At 48.0% G+C, this 19,775-nt stretch overlaps 1 protein-coding gene across 2 annotated transcripts in view; it reads left to right on the top strand.

The window, feature by feature from the left end:
- Positions 1-19,775, top strand: part of DCUN1D4 (defective in cullin neddylation 1 domain containing 4) — a 253,334-nt gene that overhangs the window by 59,663 nt on the left and 173,896 nt on the right. For both annotated transcript variants that reach the window (XM_082266394.1, XM_082266393.1), the window contains exon 2: positions 1,897-1,967. In XM_082266394.1, coding sequence (XP_082122520.1) covers positions 1,897-1,967 — 71 coding nt within the window. The remainder of the gene's footprint in view (positions 1-1,896; positions 1,968-19,775) is intronic.

Raw genomic sequence — 19,775 nt, 5'->3', positions numbered from 1 at the left:
AGGTACCCCGGGCCTGGTATGGTCCAGGGACCCCTGACCTGCTAGGCTGCATGCTCAGATAAGGGTCTGGTATGGATTGGGGGGGGGGGGGCAGGCGCCATGCTTTTTTTTTTTTTTTGGCATGGGGGTTCCCATCAAAATTCATACCAGACCGAAGAGCCTGGTATGGATCTTTGGGGGACCCATGCTATTTTTTTGTTTTAATTTTGGCAAGAAGTTCCCCCTTCAAGATCCTCAGAGCACGAGGCGCACCACAAGTCGGATAATCATGATCTGACTTGAATGCGATTTCCATTCAAATCAATAGGATCTCATAGGGAACTATTGATTTTCTAAAAAAAAAAGCTTTACACTGTATCCAACGTTAAAGCGGTTGTAAACCCTATAAAAAAAAAAAATAAAAAAAAAAAAAACTGCAAGACAAAGGCATAATGAGCTAGTATGCATCGCATACTAGCCCATTATGTGTAACTTACCTTAAAACGAAGCCCCGACACGGACCCCCGGACATCGCTGCAGGTGCTGCCATGATCCCTCGTCGTCTCTTCCGGGTTCGGCGGCTCCGGCGCGCTGATTGGCCGGAAGAGACGGCTCCGGCGCGATGATTGGCCGGAGCCGCGATGACGTCACTCCCGCGCATGCGCGAGGGAGTGATTTTTTTCCGGCAAGCTCCCGGCAACTTAATTGAAGGTCCCCCCGGGCCTTCAGAGCGCATGCGCCGCTCGCGCGAGCGGCTGCATGCACTGTAAATATCTCCTAAACCGTGCCGGTTTAGGAGATATTATTTGTACCTACAGGTAAGCCTTATTATAGGCTTACCTGTAGGTAAAAGTGTCAAAAAGCACTATACTACCGCTTTAAGCCCCGTTTAGCAGCGTCCGATGTTTTTACAGCTTTTTTTTTTTTTTTGCAGCTTGAAAACGCCTATGCCACTTACAGCCCCTAAAAGCCTGTGTGTGCATGAGGCGAAAGAATAACATGGAGAGGCGTTTTTAAGCTGCAAAAGAAAACATCTGGCGCTGGTAAAAGCAGCTGTAAATACATTGTGTGTGTGCATCGGCCTTACGGTTTTGGACGTTTAATAAAATTACCTATGTGTAATGTGGAGTAGAAGCTCCTCCAAAACTCCAGTCTCCCTTCATCAAATGCAGATATCTCGCCAAATGTGCGCCTGAAAATTTAAGGAACTCATGGATCAACTTTTTGGCATGTACCAAAATAAAGAAATATTTTGAGACAACTGACCCATTCCATGGGGGCTTCAGCATGCTTTAAGAATTTCTGCAGGAATTCAGCTTTTTAGAAAATTTAGCATAGGCATCTTTATGCACTGCAGGTATCTCGCAATAGTTTAAAGGCATTTAAATTGCATTGTAGAACAAAGTTTCTCAAATCTTGGAAGCATTTGAGAGATTTGGCTGCAGACACTCCACAGCTACAGAGGTCAACAAGGGCTTGTTTTAGAGCCTATTTATTGCTTACAAATGCAAATATTTGAATGTCCATAACCTGGACTGACTTGAATCAAGCGTGTAAAAATTGAGGATGAACAGCTCCAAATGTTAACTTCTCAGTGTACCACCTTTTGCTGAATTAAATGGTGGAATCTCAATTGGTTTCAAACATAGTAAGTTTTACCATTTCATTTTGGAGAGATTTTTTAAATTCTGACTTCACTCGAAATTTATCGTATACTGCCCTTATTCCAGGCCAGTGACCTAAAGTATTGATACTAGAGGGATTCAGGAAAATAGCATTTTCAGGTCCACAGTGGCACAGTGCTCTAGCTATTCCTCATTCCATTCTGTTTTTCTTGCTTGAAGAAAAGCATTGTATCCATGGAAAATACAGCCTGCAATTTTATTATTATAATTTTTTTTTTTTATCTGATTTCAGATTTTCAGCTGAACTCTCATCTATCAACACTGGCAAATATTCACAAGATATATCACACGCTCAACAGGCTGGTAATGAAAAGGAATTAAATAAAATATAATTTGAAAATAAGAATTTTGTTTAGTAGTTTGTGTTTAATTTATTAGCTACTCTGCAGCAGTCTAGTATTAAAATGAAATTTTGTGCAGCAAATTTACTTAAACTGCAGTTTATACCGTAAATAGGATAAGTTTAGATTACCTAGATGATGTTTTGTGTCGTTTCATCTTATTTATGGCTATTCACTCTTTTTTTTACCGCAAGCTCCTGCATAGAGGCAAAGTTTCACACTGGATTACTGCACCGATTTTCAAGAAATACACATCGCACACTAAAGCCCCGTCTGTACACACAGGCCGAATGTCGGGAGACGATGGCCAGTTAAGAAAAATACGGCAGACATTCGGCCTGTGCGTATGCCACCCTGTCCAACAAAAGCCGACCATTTGGCAGGCTTCTGTCGGGTGAGCATGCTGGACAAACCAGCAGCTGACCGACTCCCGATCAGTGCTTTGCCTCAAAGGCGGAGAGCGCTGATTGAAGTGTTCTGGCGTAGGGTCGCCCCCCTGTCAGAACACAACAGCTTAGCAGGGGAGATCGCTATACTAATCTTGCATTTGACATAGTGTGTACCAGGCCTAAGATTCCAATAAGAATACATATGGCTCTTGTATATGCACTTTAAAGCGAGTTAAGTTAAGTTCCACCCAAATATGGAAGCCCCACTTTACTGCTTCCTCCCCCTCTGGTGCCACATTTGACACATTTTGGGGGGGGGGGTAGAAAACTGTCAAATATAGGTACCCGCTCCCACTTCCGGGTAAAGGCGCCGCGGCGACCTAAGTCATTTGCGGTCCTTCCTCTCTCTCCCCCCCGCTGCCTTCTGGGAGAGACACCGAAGACAGCGGGAACATTGAGAGAGCGCAGTGTGAATCGCGCATGTTCAGTAGGAAACAGGATGTGAAGCTGCAAGGCTTCACTTCCTGTTTCCCTTAGTAAGAATGCTGGCGTCTGCACCCGGAGCCGATAGATGGGTCAGGTTCGGGTGCCAACATTGCGGTCTCCCTGGACAGGTATGTGTCCTTATAAAAGTCGCTGACTTTTCATTTTTTTTCCCCCAGGCTGGAACTCCACTTTAAGACCAGGCCTTTTCTGACACTTTTTGTTTACAAGTAAAAACCAGTATTTCTCTATCGTTCATCGACAGACGCAGCTCCATCTATTCAGAGACCATAGGGTTATGCTCCTCCCATTAGGAATAGGCACTAGACAGGAAAAAAGTTTAACCACGCCTATGGGACTGTCCCTGCAGGCATAACCCCACATACTCTGCTATCAGCAAGCAGTTTGTTTCTGCCTAGTTTAAGGAATAGGACCTAGCTCCCTGCTGGGACTTCAGTCTTAGCTTTTAATGAGAATATTTTATTAGATGAGATTTTTTTATTTTCACTAGTTAGTTCCTGTGGACCAAGATCCAGAGGAACTACAAGCATGGAGGCCACTGAGTCTTTTAGAAAGTCAGACGCTCTCTTTGTCCTTACCGAAGGACCTCGTAAGGGATTGGCTGCGTCTGCTGCGACCATATCCAGATTGATGAGGCAGACGGTTGTTCAGGCCTATTCGCTGAAGGGTCAGGTTCCTCCTTTCCCAGTGAAGGCGCATTCTACTAGGGCACGGAGTGCCTATTGGGCTTTTTGCCATCAGGCGTCAGTACTGCAAGTTCGCAAGGCGGCAACTTGGTCGTCTGTGCACACGTTAACGAAATTTTACAAAGTAGATGTGCGGGCATCTTCAGATGCTTCTTTTGGTCGCAAGATTTTGCAGGCTGCTGTTTAAAGACAATATTTTTGTTTCTCTTTGAGGGTGTATGTTTTTTCTTGGTGAGCTACAGTTGTTCCTGTCTGAGCTCCATGTTACCTGGTTGGCTAAGTTTTTGCCTTTGGGGAGTTACATTCTTTTTTGCGTTTTCTTCCCACCCCTCATGAATATACTGTTTTGGGACATCCCTATGGTCTCTGAAAAAAAGGAGCTGCATCTGTCGATGAACAATAGAGAAAACTGGATTTTTGTAATAACTTGCCATAAAATCCTTTTCTCTGAAGTTCGACGGACGCAGCACCAGCCCCTCTAATTCTGAGTGAATGGGGTTTTTTCTTTTCTAAACACTGCTTGCAACTAAACTGCTTGCTGATAGCAGAGTGTGTGGGGTTATGCCTGCAGGGACAGCCCCATAGGCGTGGTTAACCTTTTTTCCTGCCTAGTGCCTATTCCTAGTGGGAGGAGCATAACCCTATGGTCTCTGAATAGATGATGCTGCGTCTGTCGAACTTCAGAGAAAAGGATTTTACGGTAAGTTCTTACAAAAATCCATTTTTTTTTTTGCTAAAAAATTACTTAGAACTATATAATATATATATATATATATATATATATATACACACACACACACACACACACACACACACACACACACACACACACACACACACACACACACACACACACATATATATATTACCAAAAGTATTGGGGGCGCCTGCCTTTACATACACATGAGGTTTAATGGTACCTCAGTCTTAGTTTATAGGGTTCAATACTGAGTTGGCCCACCCTTTGCAGCTATAGCAGATTCAACTCTTCTGGGCAGGCTGTCTACAAGGTTTAGGAGTGTGTCTATGTTATTGTTTGACGTTTTTTCCAGAAGCTCATTTGTGAGGTCAGGCGCTGATGTTGAACAAGAAGGCCTGGCCCCGCAATCTCGGCTTGAATTCATCCCAAAGGTGTTCTATCGGGTTGAGGTCAGGATTCTGTGCCGCTCAGTCAAGTTCCTCCACCCCAAACTCGCTCATCCTTGTCTTTATGGACCTTGATTTTGGTGAATGGGGGGGGGGGGGGTTTGGTGTGGAGTTGTTTCTCAGGAATGGAACTCTTAAGGTGTCAGCATACCAAGACATTTTGGACGATTTTATGCTCCCAACTTTGTGGGACAAGTTGGAGGATGGCCCCTTACTGTTCCAACATGACATGGATGAGTACGTTTGGGTTGGAGGAAATTGACTGGCCTGCACAGAGTCCTGACCCCAGCCTGATAGAACACCTTTGGGATGAATTAGGGTGGAGACAGCGAGCCAGACCTTCTCGTCCACATCAGTGCCTGACCTCATAAATGGGCTTCTGTAAGAATGGTAAACATTCCCATAGACCCACTCCTAAACCTTGTGGACAGCCTTCCACAAGAGTTAAAACTGTTATAGCTGCAAAGGGTGGGCTAAATCAATATTGAACCCTATGAACTAAGACTGGATGCCATTAAAGTTTTTATGTGCATGTGAAGGCAGGTGACCCAATACTTTTGGTAAAATAGTGTATATGTATAGTGAGGTCTGGAAATGGATATACAGTGCAGCCGGAATGTATTCATAGCGTTTCACTTTTTCCACATTTTATGTTACGGCCTCATTCCAAAATTGATTAAATTCATTATTTATTTTTCGTTCACTGGCGGACACAGCTCCATGTCTTCTAGACCCTTGGGCTTATGCTGCTCTCTCTTCAAGAGTAGGACTAGGCAGAAACCATTTTGGCTACGCCCCTGAGGCAGTCCCACTTCCTGCTATAGGACTTCATTTTTTTCTGCCTAGTCAGCAGTAAGGACCTGGTTCTCTGCTGGGATCTGCGGTCCTGGCATTTTTTCCTTTTTAAATGGAATTTTTTTTTTCCTTTTTTTTATTGTTTTTATTCCTGTGTGAACTACAATCAACAGCTGAACTGGGCGACGCACTGGATATCTTAGATCCTTATGGTCTTCCCAGTGTGGCCTGCGATCACAACCCAACTATTAGCTCCACACTAGGTTGGCCACTACATAGCCCCAAAACGGGGGCTGGCCGGCGAGTGAAACACCTCGCGAGGTTGCATAGCCCTGGTCACGACAGCAGTCACGATCAAAACTGCAGCATACCTTGGGCCGCAGCACCCCAATTCCAAGATGGTGCGTTGGACTGCTTGGAGTGGCGCCCGCCTAATGCCAAAGTGTGGTGAGTAGTGTCCCCCCTCCTTTATTTGGGAATATCTGGGGTGGTCACAGTCCCTCCCTGGGGATGGTAGGCCCCCCTCTGTGTCCTTCCTCCCCTCACGCTTTTTACCCCCTCTCCCTAGCGGGGTTCTCCTGCATTGTTCGCCCTCACCTGCCCTTTGGCCCCCCCTTAGTCCCCTTTTGGGGGGGGGGGGGGCAACGGTGTTTTTTGGCGTGGGGGGGGCTTCACTGCTGTTGGGCCGGAGGAACGGTGGGTGTGTGTCGCTGACGGCCCCCCTTTGGGGGTGCCTGTACCTTTGGTGTTGCAGGAGGGGTTTTCCCATGGTGGATTCTTATTTTCCTGGGGTCCGGGGTCCCACGGGACGCCGCCATTTTGCCGTGGATGGTGTTCACTGGCTTATGCGGCCATGTTTGTGTTGTCCAGCGGCCATGTTTTGGGTTTCCCATTGTAAATGGTGGCGGCCATTTTCTTGTAGTCCGGTACGGTGATGTGCTACGGGGGACTCTAGTGTCAGTGTTGGCGCTTCCTCTTCCTCTTTGAGCGCAGTGTGGCAGGCTGTTTGGTGCTCTCCAGCTCCGGGGTGGTGAGTTCTATTGGGTATAGGATCCTTCCTCTGCTATATACAGCTCCGCGGCTGTACTGATTTTTGTGGTGCTTGAAGTGGTGTGCAGGGGGCTCTTTTAGCCCTCCTCTTATGTTAGAATTCCGTTACTATCCATGATGTTAGGGTCAGTTTTGACCCGTGTTTTAAATCAGCCATAAAATACCCTCTGAATAATTATTTATCATCAAATTTGTTTCTTACCTCTTGGTTACCTTGTTAGGCTTCTTTATCCTTGAAAAGATTGGTTTTAATATTTTTGGTGTGACCCCTAGACCTTTCTTTTGATAGCATACCTCTCATTGTCAAATTTAAAAAATGGTAAAATAAAGTCAGCAACTCTGAAATGAATTTGTCCTATGTTTCTTCACTTTATTTAGAGAAGCAGACAAGCAGGAAAAGAGATAGGCCCCTCCCTAACTACAGCTCACAGGGTTGAGAGGGGATTGGCTGTCACTGTTACTAAGCAGAGAGAGTGTTTATGATTTCAGTTTTGGAACTTATTAATGTCCTAAAATCCTATATTATAACTGGGTCAGAATTGACCCTAACACCATGAACGTCTTAATTTTCACCACAGTATTTTATAATTTAGTGAAAAGGATTATTTTTCTATTACATTGTTTAAATAGAGGTTCCTGACAAAGTAAAAAAATCTTGATGCAATAAACAAATTTATGTGATACTTATAGACATTCAAAACCTGAAAACGGGTCAGTTTTGACCCTAACACAAGAGGAGGGTTAAAAAAGAAAAATGTACTTTTTTTCTTTTTTGTGCACAGTGCAGCTCCAATTAATCATGGAGCTTCTGGAGCGTGTATCACCTGCTGACCCACCACTTGAAGCTGCGGGACCCTCTGGTTTCAGTCTGCCCTGGTGGTCATGACGGCGGCCCTGCAGTCACTTGTGTCTTAGGTTGATATGGCCCTGTAAAGGCGGCCTAGCAAGAAGGGCTCCCCGCCTTTACCTGTATCTTCTGTCTCCTCAGAGTCTGAGGTGGATTTGGCTGCCACGGACGAGAGTCAGCCCACTGGGTCTGAGTCCACACACCCTGAATGCTCTAACAGTGAGGATGAACCCTCCTCCTCCACAGCCGCGCATGAAAAGACGCTGGTGGAGGGTTTGATTGTGTTAGTGTGAGAAACTTTAACATTTTTAGGACTCAGTTAATGCTGAGTCGGCGACGCCAGTGCAATTTGGCACCCGCAAACCTTCTAAGGTGACAAAGGTGTTCCTTTTCATGCCTGTTTTGACGAGATTGTCAATAGTCAGTGGGGTTCCCTGAAACGCATGGCTGGAATACCTAAGTGCTTTGCTAGGAGATATCCCTTTGGGGAGTCTCTGCTGAAGAAACTAACTGTTCCACCGTCGGTGGACTCTCAAGTTTCCAGGCAAAATAAGGCTACACTTTTGCTGGTGCAGGATTCTCCATACTTTAAGGATCCTGTGGACAAGAGAGATGAGACCCTGGTCCGTTACCTTTTCATCGTGGCCGATTCAGTGTTGAAGCCGGTGTTTGCTATCACCTTGGTATCCCAGACTTTATTGGAATGGGCAAAAATTTTACGCCAGGATCTGGAAGGGGGTCAATACCCTCCTGAGCTGGCGGATCAGTTAATACAGGGGCCACAGTACATTTGTGATGCATCTTTGAATGCGGCCCCCCTTTCCCGGAAGGATATCTGTGTTGGCGGTTTTTCTTCTTTTATGATTTGGTTGAAGTACTGGTCGGTCAACCAGGCTTCTAAAAAGGCGCTGACTGATCATCAAGGGCCTTATGGGAGGTAAGAGCACATTACTTCCGCAGGTTGCTAGGGGCAAGGAACCTCGTCGTAAACGTGGTCTATTTTTTCTCGGCTCACAAGCGGCCCGTTCGTCCGTCTGGATCGCAGGAAAAGGGTTCGAGATCCATACGTAACTTTGCGGGAGGCTCTAAGAGACCCTGGAATGGTAAGTCAAAAGTGGGCACTACCAGTTCCGCAGACAAGCCTTCCCCAGCCTGAAGGGGCGCCCTCACCCACATCTGGGGTGGGGGGAGGTCTTCGCCTTTTTCCAGACCTGTGGACCTTGTGCATTCAGGACAAATTGGTCCACGAGTTGGTTTGGTTACAAGATCGGTCCTTGCCTCCAGCAAGGTTCTTTCCTTCCAACTTGCGTCTGTCTCCCGATCTGCTACAGGGCCTCTGTGGGGCAGTGCAGGACCTGTTAGCACAAGGAGTAATTTTGCCGGTTGCAGAGTCAGAATGTTTTCAAGGTTTTTATTCAAATCGGTTTGCAGTTCCCAGGAAGGAAGGCAAGGTTCGTCCGATCTTGGACCTTAAGGCTCTGAACCACTTTGTGCGGGTTCAGAAATTTCGGATGGAGTCCATCCGCATGGTAGTAGCTTTCTTCCATCAAGGGGATCTTCTGGATTCTATCAATCTCAAGGACATTTACCTTCATATTCCAATATATGTTAGGCATCAGCGTTTTCTTCGTTTTGCCATGGGCAAGGAGCACTATCCTTAATGGCATTACCCTTTGGTCTTGCCCCAGCTCCTCGAGTGTTCACAAAGGTTTTGGCCCCAGTGCTGGCCTTGCTGCGGCAGAAAGGGATCGCAGTACTGAGTTACCTGGACAATCTGCTTCTGCGTTCAGCCTTCTTTGGCTCTAGAAACCAATTTGGATATTACTGTGCAAACTCTTCAGGAGTTCGGATGGACACTGAATTTTCAGAAATCAGTTTTGACTCCGTCCAAGCTGGACTACTTGGGTCTGACGATGGATTCAGCATCGGCCTGGTGTTTCTTCCACAGGCGAAAGTCACAGGATGCTGTTCGGCTCCTGTTGTCTGTCGTCGCTCAGGATTTGCATGGAAGTGCTCAGTCTGATGGTTTCCACTTTTGAGGCGGTTCAGTTTGCTCAGTTCAATACCAGACCTCTGCAAATAGAGATTCTGGCCAAATGGAACAAAGATCCGCTGTTGTCTGGGTACGAGGGGGTCTCTGATATATGGTGGCTCCGCTCCCCGGCACTTCACCTGGGAAAATCTTTTCTTCCCCTGTATTGGACAGTGATTACCACGGATGCCAGTCTGTTGGGGTGGGGAGGTGTCTTGGGGGAGGGGGGGGGGTGTACTTGGCCCAAAGTGTTGAGACTCCAGAGGAGTCCAGTCTGCCGATCAACGTTCTGGAGATTCGGGCGATCAGACTTTGTCTGTCCCAGTGGATGGATCACCTGCAGGTATGCCCTGTGAGGATGCAATCGGACAATGCTACGGCTGTGGCATATGTCAATCATCAAGGGGGCACAAGAGGTGCCCTTGCAGCCTGGGATGTAGCCGGCATCCTGAGGTGGGCAAAACTATATGTTCCTGCCCTCTCTGCTGTGCACATTCTGGCAGTAGAGAATTGGCAAGCGGACTATCTCAGTCGGCAGACTTTGGATCCGGGAGAATGGTCTCTTCACCTGGAGGTGTTTCATCAGCTGTGCCTTCGGTGGGGAACCCCCAATGTGGACCTGTTGGCCTCCCGTCTCAACAGGAAGGTGTTGAAGAGGTTCGTGTCAAGGTCTCGGGATCTTCTGGCCGACACTGCAGAAGACCTGGTGGCCCCTTGGGATCAGTATCGTCTGATTTACGCTTTTCCTCCAATTCCACTTTTGTGGAGACTGCTACGCAGAATCGAGGTAGAAGGGATTCCAGTCATTTTGGTGGCACCAGACTGGCCTCGCCGTTCTTGGTATGCAGGCCCGGTAAGGCTGGTAGCAGACGTCCCTTGGAAACGTCCTCTCAGGGAAGATCTTCTGTCTCGGGGACTAATCTTCCATCCTGCTTTACAGTCTCTGGCTTTAACGGCGTGGCTATTGAAAGCCAGATGCTGAAGGACAGAGGGCTGTTGGAGTAGATTATTCCTACGCTGTTGAAAGCTAGGAAATCTACTTCCAGGAATGTTTATCATTGAGTTTGCAAGGCGTACATTACTTGGTCTGAGTCTGGGGGGGTTCTCCCCGTTTTCTCCCCGTTTTTCTCCCTGTTCCTTTTCTGTGTCTCGCCTATTGGAGCTTCTACAGCTAGGTGTAGGCCATTGGTGGCGAAGTCCTTTGTTCTCACTTTTTTGTGCAGGGAGTTCACCATCTGGCTCCTCCGGTGGGATCTCAGTTTGGTACTGTCAAGGCGCATTCTACGAGGGTGCTTAGTGCCTCCTGGGCCTTATGTCATCAGGCGTCAGTAGTTCAGGTGTGCAAGGCGGCTACGTGGTCGTCTGTACACACATTCACAAGTTTTATTAGTTGGATGTACTTGCATCTTCAGATGCTGCTTTTGGCCGCAAAGTTTTGCAGGCTACGGTTGCAGAGGCACCCATCTCTTGAGAGTGTATTTTTTTTCCTGGTGGTGAGCTCCAGATGTTCCTGGTTGAGCTCCTGTTTTACCTGGTTGGCTATGTTTAGACTTGTTGGGAATTATATGTATTGCTGTTTTTTTTCATACCCCTCATGTTGATACTGCTTTGGGATATCCCAAGGGTCTAGAAGACATGGATCTGTGTCCATCAGTGAACGAAAGAGAACTGGATTTTTGTCTTACTGTAAAATCCTTTTCTCTGAAGTTCACTGAAGGACAAAGCACCCGCCCCTCTGTTGGGTTGAGTTATGTATTCTTCTGACACTGCTTGTTACAAACTGAAGCCCTATAGCAGGAAGTGATGGTATACCCCCTGGGACTGCCTCAGGGGCGTAGCCAAAATTGTTTCTGCCTAGTCCTACTCCTGAAGAGGGAGCATCATAAGCCCAAGGGTCTAGAAGACATGGAGCTGTGTCCTCAATGAACCTCAGAAAAAGGGATTTTACGGTAAGACAAAAATCCAGTTTCTCTATCGTTCATCGACATACGCAGCTCCTTATCTTCATGACTCATAGGGTTATGTTCCTCCTCCTAGAAATAGGCACTAGGCAGGAAAAATTAACCACGCCTATGTAGGTTGTCCTTGCAGGCATAACCCCTCAGACTCTGCTGTCATGAAACAGTTTGTTCTGCCTAGTGTTAGGAATAGGACCTAGCTCCCTGCTGGGACTTCGGTCTTAGCTGTAACAGGGAGAGTTTGTGATTTTTTTTTTATTTTTTTTTCCTAACTAGTTAGTTCCAGAGGAACTACAAGCAACAGCCGGCTGCGGTTTTGCATTGGATAATCTAGGTCCTTAAGGTCTCCCAGCCTGGCCAACGAGCATGAGCAGGTTATAGTCTAGAACTAGGCCTCACCACGACAGTGGATGGGGAGGAGCCTGTGATTGGACAGTCTCGCTGGGACGCATCAATATGGAACGCCCTGAGTCGCATCTTCCCCTTGGCTGACAGCACCCCCCATCCTGGGTGGAAGGGGATCAGTTTCGGAGTGGCGCCCACCTGGTACTGTGGTATGGTGAGTAAATTTGTCCCCCCAAACACGCTTGGCGGTCACGGGGCGGGCATGGGCCCCTCCCTGGAATGGTCAGACCTTAGGGGCTCCCTCGGTTCCCTGGCACCCCGGAGGACTAATCTGGTGTACCGTTTGCCATTCCCCTAGCAGGTTTTACTTTGGGGGGGAAGTAATAATGCAACCATTATGCTGCTTATTTTAGGGGGGTGGATTGTCCTGGGTGGGTCCCTGGCTAGGGATCTTTAGATGCCTTTTGTTCTGGGATCCCTTTGGGGGTCCTGGAGACCACATGGCGTGCCGCGGGGGCCGCCATTTTGCTGTGGTTCATGATCTCTGTGTTCCCATTAGTTTGCATGGGCAGACATTTTCTATACTTCCCCCATTGAGAATGTATGAGCGGCCATTTTCTTGAGGTCCGTGGGATGGACAGGCATGCGGCAGGGGTTATAATGATAGAGGCAGAGCTTCTTCCTCTTCCTGTGCAGACAGTTTTAGTTTCGTTTTTACACTGATCAGGCTGGATGCTTCTCTGTGGTCTGGCAACATTCCTGGTTTTCCCTGAGGGGTTTTTCCTCTTCTGCTCTGCTATTATTACATAATAATCAGGGATTGTGAATCCGCAGTAATAGCAGTGGGACCGTGTTTGTTTTTTTGTGGTCTTAAAAGGGATATCACACAAAAAATGTTTTTTATTTGAGCAATGGAGTCCCAGGATAAAAATTCACATGCAGACCCCCTGGAAGCGACTGCGGGACCCTCAAGTTCAGTTGCAGCCAGAAATTGCAGTTTCTTTGCAAAGCCTGATGTCAAAAGTGTATTTTGTCATTTCTGGTGCTGCCAGCCGCAAACGCCCTCCGCCCTCACCTCCATCGGCAGGGTCTTTGGATTCTGAGACCGATATGATCGCTGCGGACGCAGACCACCTTGAGGGGTTGGTGTCTTCACATTCTGACGGTGAAGAGGACCTGTCCTCATCAGCCGCCGCATGGGAACGCAACTCTAAAAATTGCATTAAGCACATGCTGGTGGTGCCTAAGCGTTTTGCACACCGTTATCCTTTTGCGGAGGTGGTGTCCAATAGGTGGACTGTACCACCGAAAGTAGATTCTTCGGTGGCCAGGTTGAATAAAGCGACTCTGGTACCGGTGGAAGAGTCTCACACCTTTCCGGATCCCGTGGATAGACAGGTGGAATCCTTGTCCTGCCATTTACACGTGGCAGCAGGTAACATGTTAAAGGCTACCTTATGTGAATGTTTTAGTAGCGCAGACTGCTACTGAATGGGTGAAGTTACTGAAAAGTAACTTGGAAATGGCACGGCTTCCCCCTGCGGTACTGGAATTAATAGACCAGTTGACCAAAGCCCTGGTGTTCATGTGTGATACGTCCCTGGACTCGCTTTGTTGGTGACCAGGACGTCCGCAGTGGGGATTGCTATTAGGCGCATGGTATGGCTAAAATGCTGGTCGGCTGACCAGGCTTCTAAGAAGGCTGTGACTGATCTTTCTTTTACAGGGGAGAGGCTGTTTGGATCCTCCCTGGACGAGTTGATCAAAGATATCACGGGGGGGGGTAAGAGCACTAATCTGCCACAATCCTCTAAGGGCAAGGTAAGGCGTACTAGGCGGGCGCCTTCCTTTACTGCTCACAAACATCTTTTTTCGTGCCTCCGGGTCACAAGAAAAAGGTAAACCGGTTAGGTCTTCTGGGGTTTCCAAGAAGCCATGGTAGGGAAAATCTAAGTCTGGCCAATCTGGACCTACAGACAAGTCCTCGGCTGCATGAAGGGCGCCCTCACCTCAAGGGGTAGGGGGACGTCTTTGATTCTTTGCGGTAGCAGAGGAGCATTATCAATTTGTGGCGTTACCCTTTGGTCTCGCCTCCGCTCCCAGAGTGTTTACCAAGGTACTAACAGCGGTATTAGCACTGCTGCTCCCGTGGGGGATGGCAGTACTGGGGTACCTGGACGATCTCCTGTTGAGAGCGGACTCTCATTCAGCCTTGTTGGGGGATCTGACGATCATGGTCGGAGCTCTGCAGGAGTTCGGTTGGAACATCAATTCCAAGAAATCCGCGCTGACTCCAGTTCTGAGACTGGATTATCTGGACTTGACTCTGGATTCCGCCTTGGCGAGGGTTTTTCTTCCCCCAGACAAGCTTCAAAAGTTGCAGGGGGCGATTTGTTGTTGTTGGACAACAATCTGTCCACTCTACGAGTTTGCATGTGAGCCTTGGGTCTGATGGTATCGACCTTCAAGGCGGTTCCATTTGCTCAGTTCCATACCAGGCCTTTGCAAAGGGGAATTCTTGTCAAATGGAACAAGGATCCAAAGTCCTTGGATTCTGTGATTCGGTTGAGCCACAACACAAAATCTGCTCTGTTGTGGTGGATTTAGTCTTCAGCACTGTGCCAGGGCAAGTCCTTCCTTCCATTGTTTTGGACGGTGGTTGCCACGGACGCCAGCCTGTCGGGCTGCGGCGGGGTGCTGGGGACGCTCTGTACCCAGGATTCCTGGACGATGGAAGAGTCAAAACTTCCGATAAATGTCTTGGAGCTCAGAGCGATAAAGCTTTGTCTGAGTCATTGGATGGTTCGGATTCAATCAGACAACACCACGGCTGTGGCTTACATCAATCACCAGGGGGGCACAAAGAGTGTCATGGCGGCCAAGGAGGTGGCCGAGATTCTGGCCTGGGCAGAAAGCTTTGTCCAGCCCTCTCTGCTGTACACATTCCAGGTGTTGAAAACTGGCAGGCGGATTACCTGAGTCGTCAGGTGTTGGATCAAGGGGAGTGGTCTCTACACCCAGAGGTGTTCCGCCTCCTGTTTGTTCGGTGGGGAAATACCGAGGTCGATCTGTTTGCCTCTCACCTCAACAAGAAGGTGCAGAGATTCGTAGTCAGGTTTCAAGCTCCTCTGGCCAACGCCACAGACTCACTGGTGGCTCCTTGGGGTCAGTATCGGCTGATTTATGCATTTCCCCATTGAAACTCCGGCCAAGGCTTCTGCGCAGGGTTGAGGTGAAAAACATTCCAGTGGCTCTAGACTGGTCTCGCCGGTCTTGATATGCAGACCTGATAAGGCTGGCCGCCTATACTCCTTGGAGACTTCCCCCCAGGGAAGATCTGCTGTCTCAGTGTCCGATCTTCCATCCTGCTTTACAGTCGCTGACTGTAACAGCATGGCTGTTGAAAGTCAGGTGTTGAGAGATAGGGGTCTTTTTGACTCTGATTTCTACACTCTTGAAGGCTAGGAAGTCAACTTCCAGGAAGACCTACCATCGTACTTGGAAATCGTACATTTTATGGTGTGAATCGCTGAAGGTACACCCTCGCTTGTTTTCGATCGCTAGGTTTTTTCCTCTTTGCAGAAATGGGTTGTCTTTGGGTACTATCAAAGGCCAATTTTCGGCTTTGGCTATATATTTACAACGCCTGTTAGCCACGCATGTCCTTCTCCGAGGCGATCGCCATTACCTCCGTGGGATCTCAATCTGGTGTTATCTGTTCTTCAAAAGAAAGATTTTGCTGCTGTCCTTGTCTCAGAAGGTTGCCTTATTGGTGGCAATCACTTCTGCCTGCAAGGTATCTGAATTGGCAGGGTTGTCTTGCCGCTCACCTTATCTGGTGATACTTCGACCTAATCAGTTGTTCCTTCCTAAGGTGGTTTCTGATTTTCATCTGAATGGAAGACATTGTGTTGCCTTCACTTTGCCCTAAACCTCAACATCCTAAGACATATGCCTTGCATTCTTTGGATGTGGTTTGGGGGATCAGGGTTTATTTAGAGACCACTGAGTCCTTTAGAAAATCAGACGCTCTTTTTGTCCTTACAGATGGATCTCGTAAGAGATTGGCTGCGTCGGCTGTGACCATTTCCAGGTGGATTAGGCAGATAGTGGTACAGGCCTATTCACTGAGGGGTCAGGTTCCTCCTTTCCCAGTTAAGGCTCATTCTATGAGAGTGCTGAGTGACTCTTGGGCTTTTGGCCATCAGGCGTTGGTGCTACAAGTTTGCAAGGCGGCAGGCAACTTAGTCGCCTGTGCATTCATTCACAAAATTCTACAAGGTAGATGTGTTGAGGGTTCAGTTTTTTTCGGGTGAGCTCCAGTTGTTCCTGGTTGAGCTCCATGTTACCTGGTTGGCTAAGTTTAGCCATTGGGGACTTGCATTTTGTTTCTGCATTGTTTCCCACCCCTCATGATTATACTGCTTTGGGACATTCCTATGAGTCATGAAGATAAGGAGCTGTGTCTGTCGAACGATAGAGAAAACTGGATTTTTACCGTAAAATCCTTTTCTCTGAAGTTCATTGACAGATGCAGCACCCTTACCTCTACTTCTGAGGTATGGGGTTTTTCGTCTTCTAAACAGAAATTGGCTTGCAACTAAACTGTTTGATGACAGCAGAGTCTGAGGGGTTATGCCTGCAGGGACAGCCCCCATAGACGTGGTTATGTTTTTTTCCTGCCTAGTGCCCATTCCTGGAAGGAGGAGCATAACCCTATGAGTCCTGAAGATAAGGTGCTGCGTCTGTTGATGAACTTCAGAGAAAAGGAATTTACGGTAACTTCTTACAAAAATCCATTTTTTTTCCTCAAAATTCTACAAACTATACCCCATGATGGAATAGATATATATATTAGATAAACATTACAAAATATCCCTACATACCCCATGATGACTATGTGAAAGAAGTTTGTTTGAAATCCTTTTGCCGTGAAGGGTACAGAAAAATGTCTACACCATTGAAGGTCCCAATGAGCACAGTGGACCCCACCTTCCGTAAAATGGAAGACGTTTGGAACCACCAGTTCTACTTCCTAGAGCGGGCCGCCTGGCCAAACACAGCAATGGAGGGAGAAGGGCCTTAGGGAGGTGACCAAGAACCACTTCTCACTCTGCCTGGGCTCTGAAGAAAGAACCTTCCAGAGTAACACTCATCTCTGCAGCAATCCACCAATCAGGCCTGTATGGTAGAATGACCAGACGGAAGCCACTCTTCAGTAAAAGGCACATGACAGCCTGCTTGGAGTATGCCAAAATGCACCTGAAGGACTCCGACCATAAGAAGCAAAATGCTCTGGTCTGATGAAACAAAGATTGAACTCTCTGGTCTGAATGGCAAGTGTTCTGTCTGGAGGAAACCAGGCACCGCTTATCACCTGGCTAATACCATCCCTACATGGTGGTGGCAGCATCATGCTGTGGGGATGTTTTTCAGCAGCAGGAACTGGGAGATTAGTCAAGATCGAGGGGAAAAATGAATGCAGCAATGAGACATTCTTGATGAAAACCTGCTCCAGAGCGCTCTGGAGCCTTAAACTGGGGCGAATGTTCATCTACCAACAGGACAACGACCCTAAGCACACAGCCAAGATAACAAAGGAGTGGCTACTGGACAACTCTGTGAATGTCCTTGAGGGGCCCAGCCAGAGCCCAGACTTGAACCCAATTGAACATCTCTGGCCACATCTGAAAATGGCTGTGTACCAACGCTCCCCATCCAACTTGATGGAACTTGCGATACCCGTGTACAACAGGCCAAAAACTGTGTGTAAAGACCTGAGTAATGTTGAGTAAAGGTATTTAAGCTTATAGACGAGTACAATTCTTCATTGCCATTATTCTAATATTCTGATTTATACTTATAACGCTCATGTGCAAGGGGCCAAAATGAATAAACCCGTGAGCAAATTACTGCACTCAAATGATAACATTTTCTATTTGTTTTACTGTTCTGTACTCCATGCTAAATAAGTGATCTTTACTCAGCTATGTGCAATGTCCCATAGACAACAGTGCATCTCATTTCAGATTGGTAAAAACATTTTTCTTTCGTTCAGTGTCGGACACAGCGCCCCATATTCAGAACCATGGGGTTATATTGCCCCCTACAGGAATAGAACACTAGGCAGAAAAAAGACTTGGATACGCCTATGGGCAGTCCTAGCTGATATACATCACCCTCTCTGCTATAGGCCCCGAGTTTTTTTCTGCCTAGTCAGGAGTAAGGGCCTAGTTCCCCGCCGGGCTTCTTTGGGCTGGGCAACAAGCTGAATATCAAGATCCAGTGGTTCCCCCCCCCCAGTCTGGCCAGTGAATGTGCGCAGGCCAGAGCTCCGCGCTAGGTCGGCCAGGACATAGCCCCACTGGACGGGAGCTGGCCTGCGAGTTAAACGCCTCGCTAGGTTGCATACAACCGGGTCTTGGCCCGAGTCGCAGCTTTCCTCCTGGACGACACCCCCCCCCCTATTTAGGTGGTAAAGAGTTTCTGTCTGGAGTGGTGCCCGTCTGGTTCCTGGTATGGTGAGTACATGTGGTTTGGGGTTGAGGGGGGGGGGGGTCATGCCGCTGGTGGAACAGTCTTTCTAGCTGGGGTGGGCGCTGGCTGTTATGGTGGTCCTGTGCACAAATTCCCCCTCCTTTTCGGATGTGGCCTGGGCTCCAGGGGTCTCTGGAAGCCTCGTGGATGCAGTGTGTGGCAGCCATTTTGCCATGGTCAGCAACATTGTATTGGGGCCTGTGTGATTCTCTATGGCTGGTGGCCATGTTTGTGTAGTCTGGCAGCCGTTTTTTGGTTTTGGTTGGTCCAGGGTGCATTAGGAGCGGCGGCCATGACATTGGAGCCTCTGGGCTCCTCCTTTTCACCTGGTGCTGACTCCTGGGTTTCCTTTTCCCTTGGACACCACACGTGGATACAGGCTATCTCTGGTGCAGACTGGTGCTACTCTGGTGGGGTGGTGAGTTCTGGTGGGGTCCCTCCCTCTCTGCTGAAGGTTGTGGGGTGCTTTGCCTTCGGGTGCCCCTGTGGTGATACAAGTGCGGTGCAGTGCCTTAGGTGGGTGAGTCCCCTAGCGGTGCTAGATGGCCTGGTGCTGAAGGATAGAGGTTTGTCTGGGTCAGTGATCCCAACACTGCTGGAGGCTTGGAAGTCTTACTCTAGAAATATTTACCATCGTACGGGAAAGCATACATTTCGTGGGCTGAGTTTGTGGGGGTTCACCCTCATTCCTTTTTAGAGGCTAGGATTTTGACCTTCCTTCAACGAGGTGTTGAGCAGAGGTTGGCCTTGAGTACCATCAAGATCCAGGTGTAACCTTGGCGGTCTTCTTTCAGTGACCCCCTAGCCACGCACTCATTGGTGTGTACTTTTATTCAAGGGGTTTGACACCTGGCGGTGCGATCTCCCCTACCGCCATGGGATTTAAACTTGGTGCTCTCAGTTCTCCAGACGCCTCCCTTTGATAATATCCAGGAGATTCCCCTGCTTACGCTGTCTCAGAAGGTAGCCTTTTTGGTGGCCATCACCTCTGCTCGGAATCGGCAGCGTTATTTTGTCATACCCCCTACTTGGATGGTTTTTCGTCCACGTTTGTCGTTCCTACCTAAGGTGGTCTCTGACTTCCATTTGAATGAAGACATTGTGTTGCCTTCCCTGTGTCCCAGGCCCATTCACCAGGCCCACTCATCCTATGGAATTTGCGTTACATGCCTTGGTTGTGGTGCTTTTCTGAGGTCATACTCACTGTTTGTGATCACGGACGGGCAAAGAATGCGCCTATTCTATCAAGGGTCAGGTTCCTCCTTTCCCTGTGATGGAGCACTCTACTTGGGTGCTTAGTGCTTTTTGGGCCTTCCGTCATCAGGCGTCAGTGGTGCAGGTTTGCGAGGTGGCCACTTAGTCGTCAGTGCACACTTTCACTAAATTCTACAGAAACCCATTCTACAGATGAGTTGGTGTCTGCAGATGCTTCCTTTTGGCTGCAAGGTTTTTGCAGGCTGCTGTTTAGAGGGTCTGTTCCC

This window comes from Pelophylax lessonae (assembly GCF_965119305.1).
Source record: "Pelophylax lessonae genome assembly, chromosome: 1".
Classification (NCBI taxonomy): Eukaryota; Metazoa; Chordata; class Amphibia; order Anura; family Ranidae; genus Pelophylax; species Pelophylax lessonae.
Note: the sequence above shows the minus strand (reverse complement) of the source record. Positions and strands in the feature narration are given on the sequence as shown.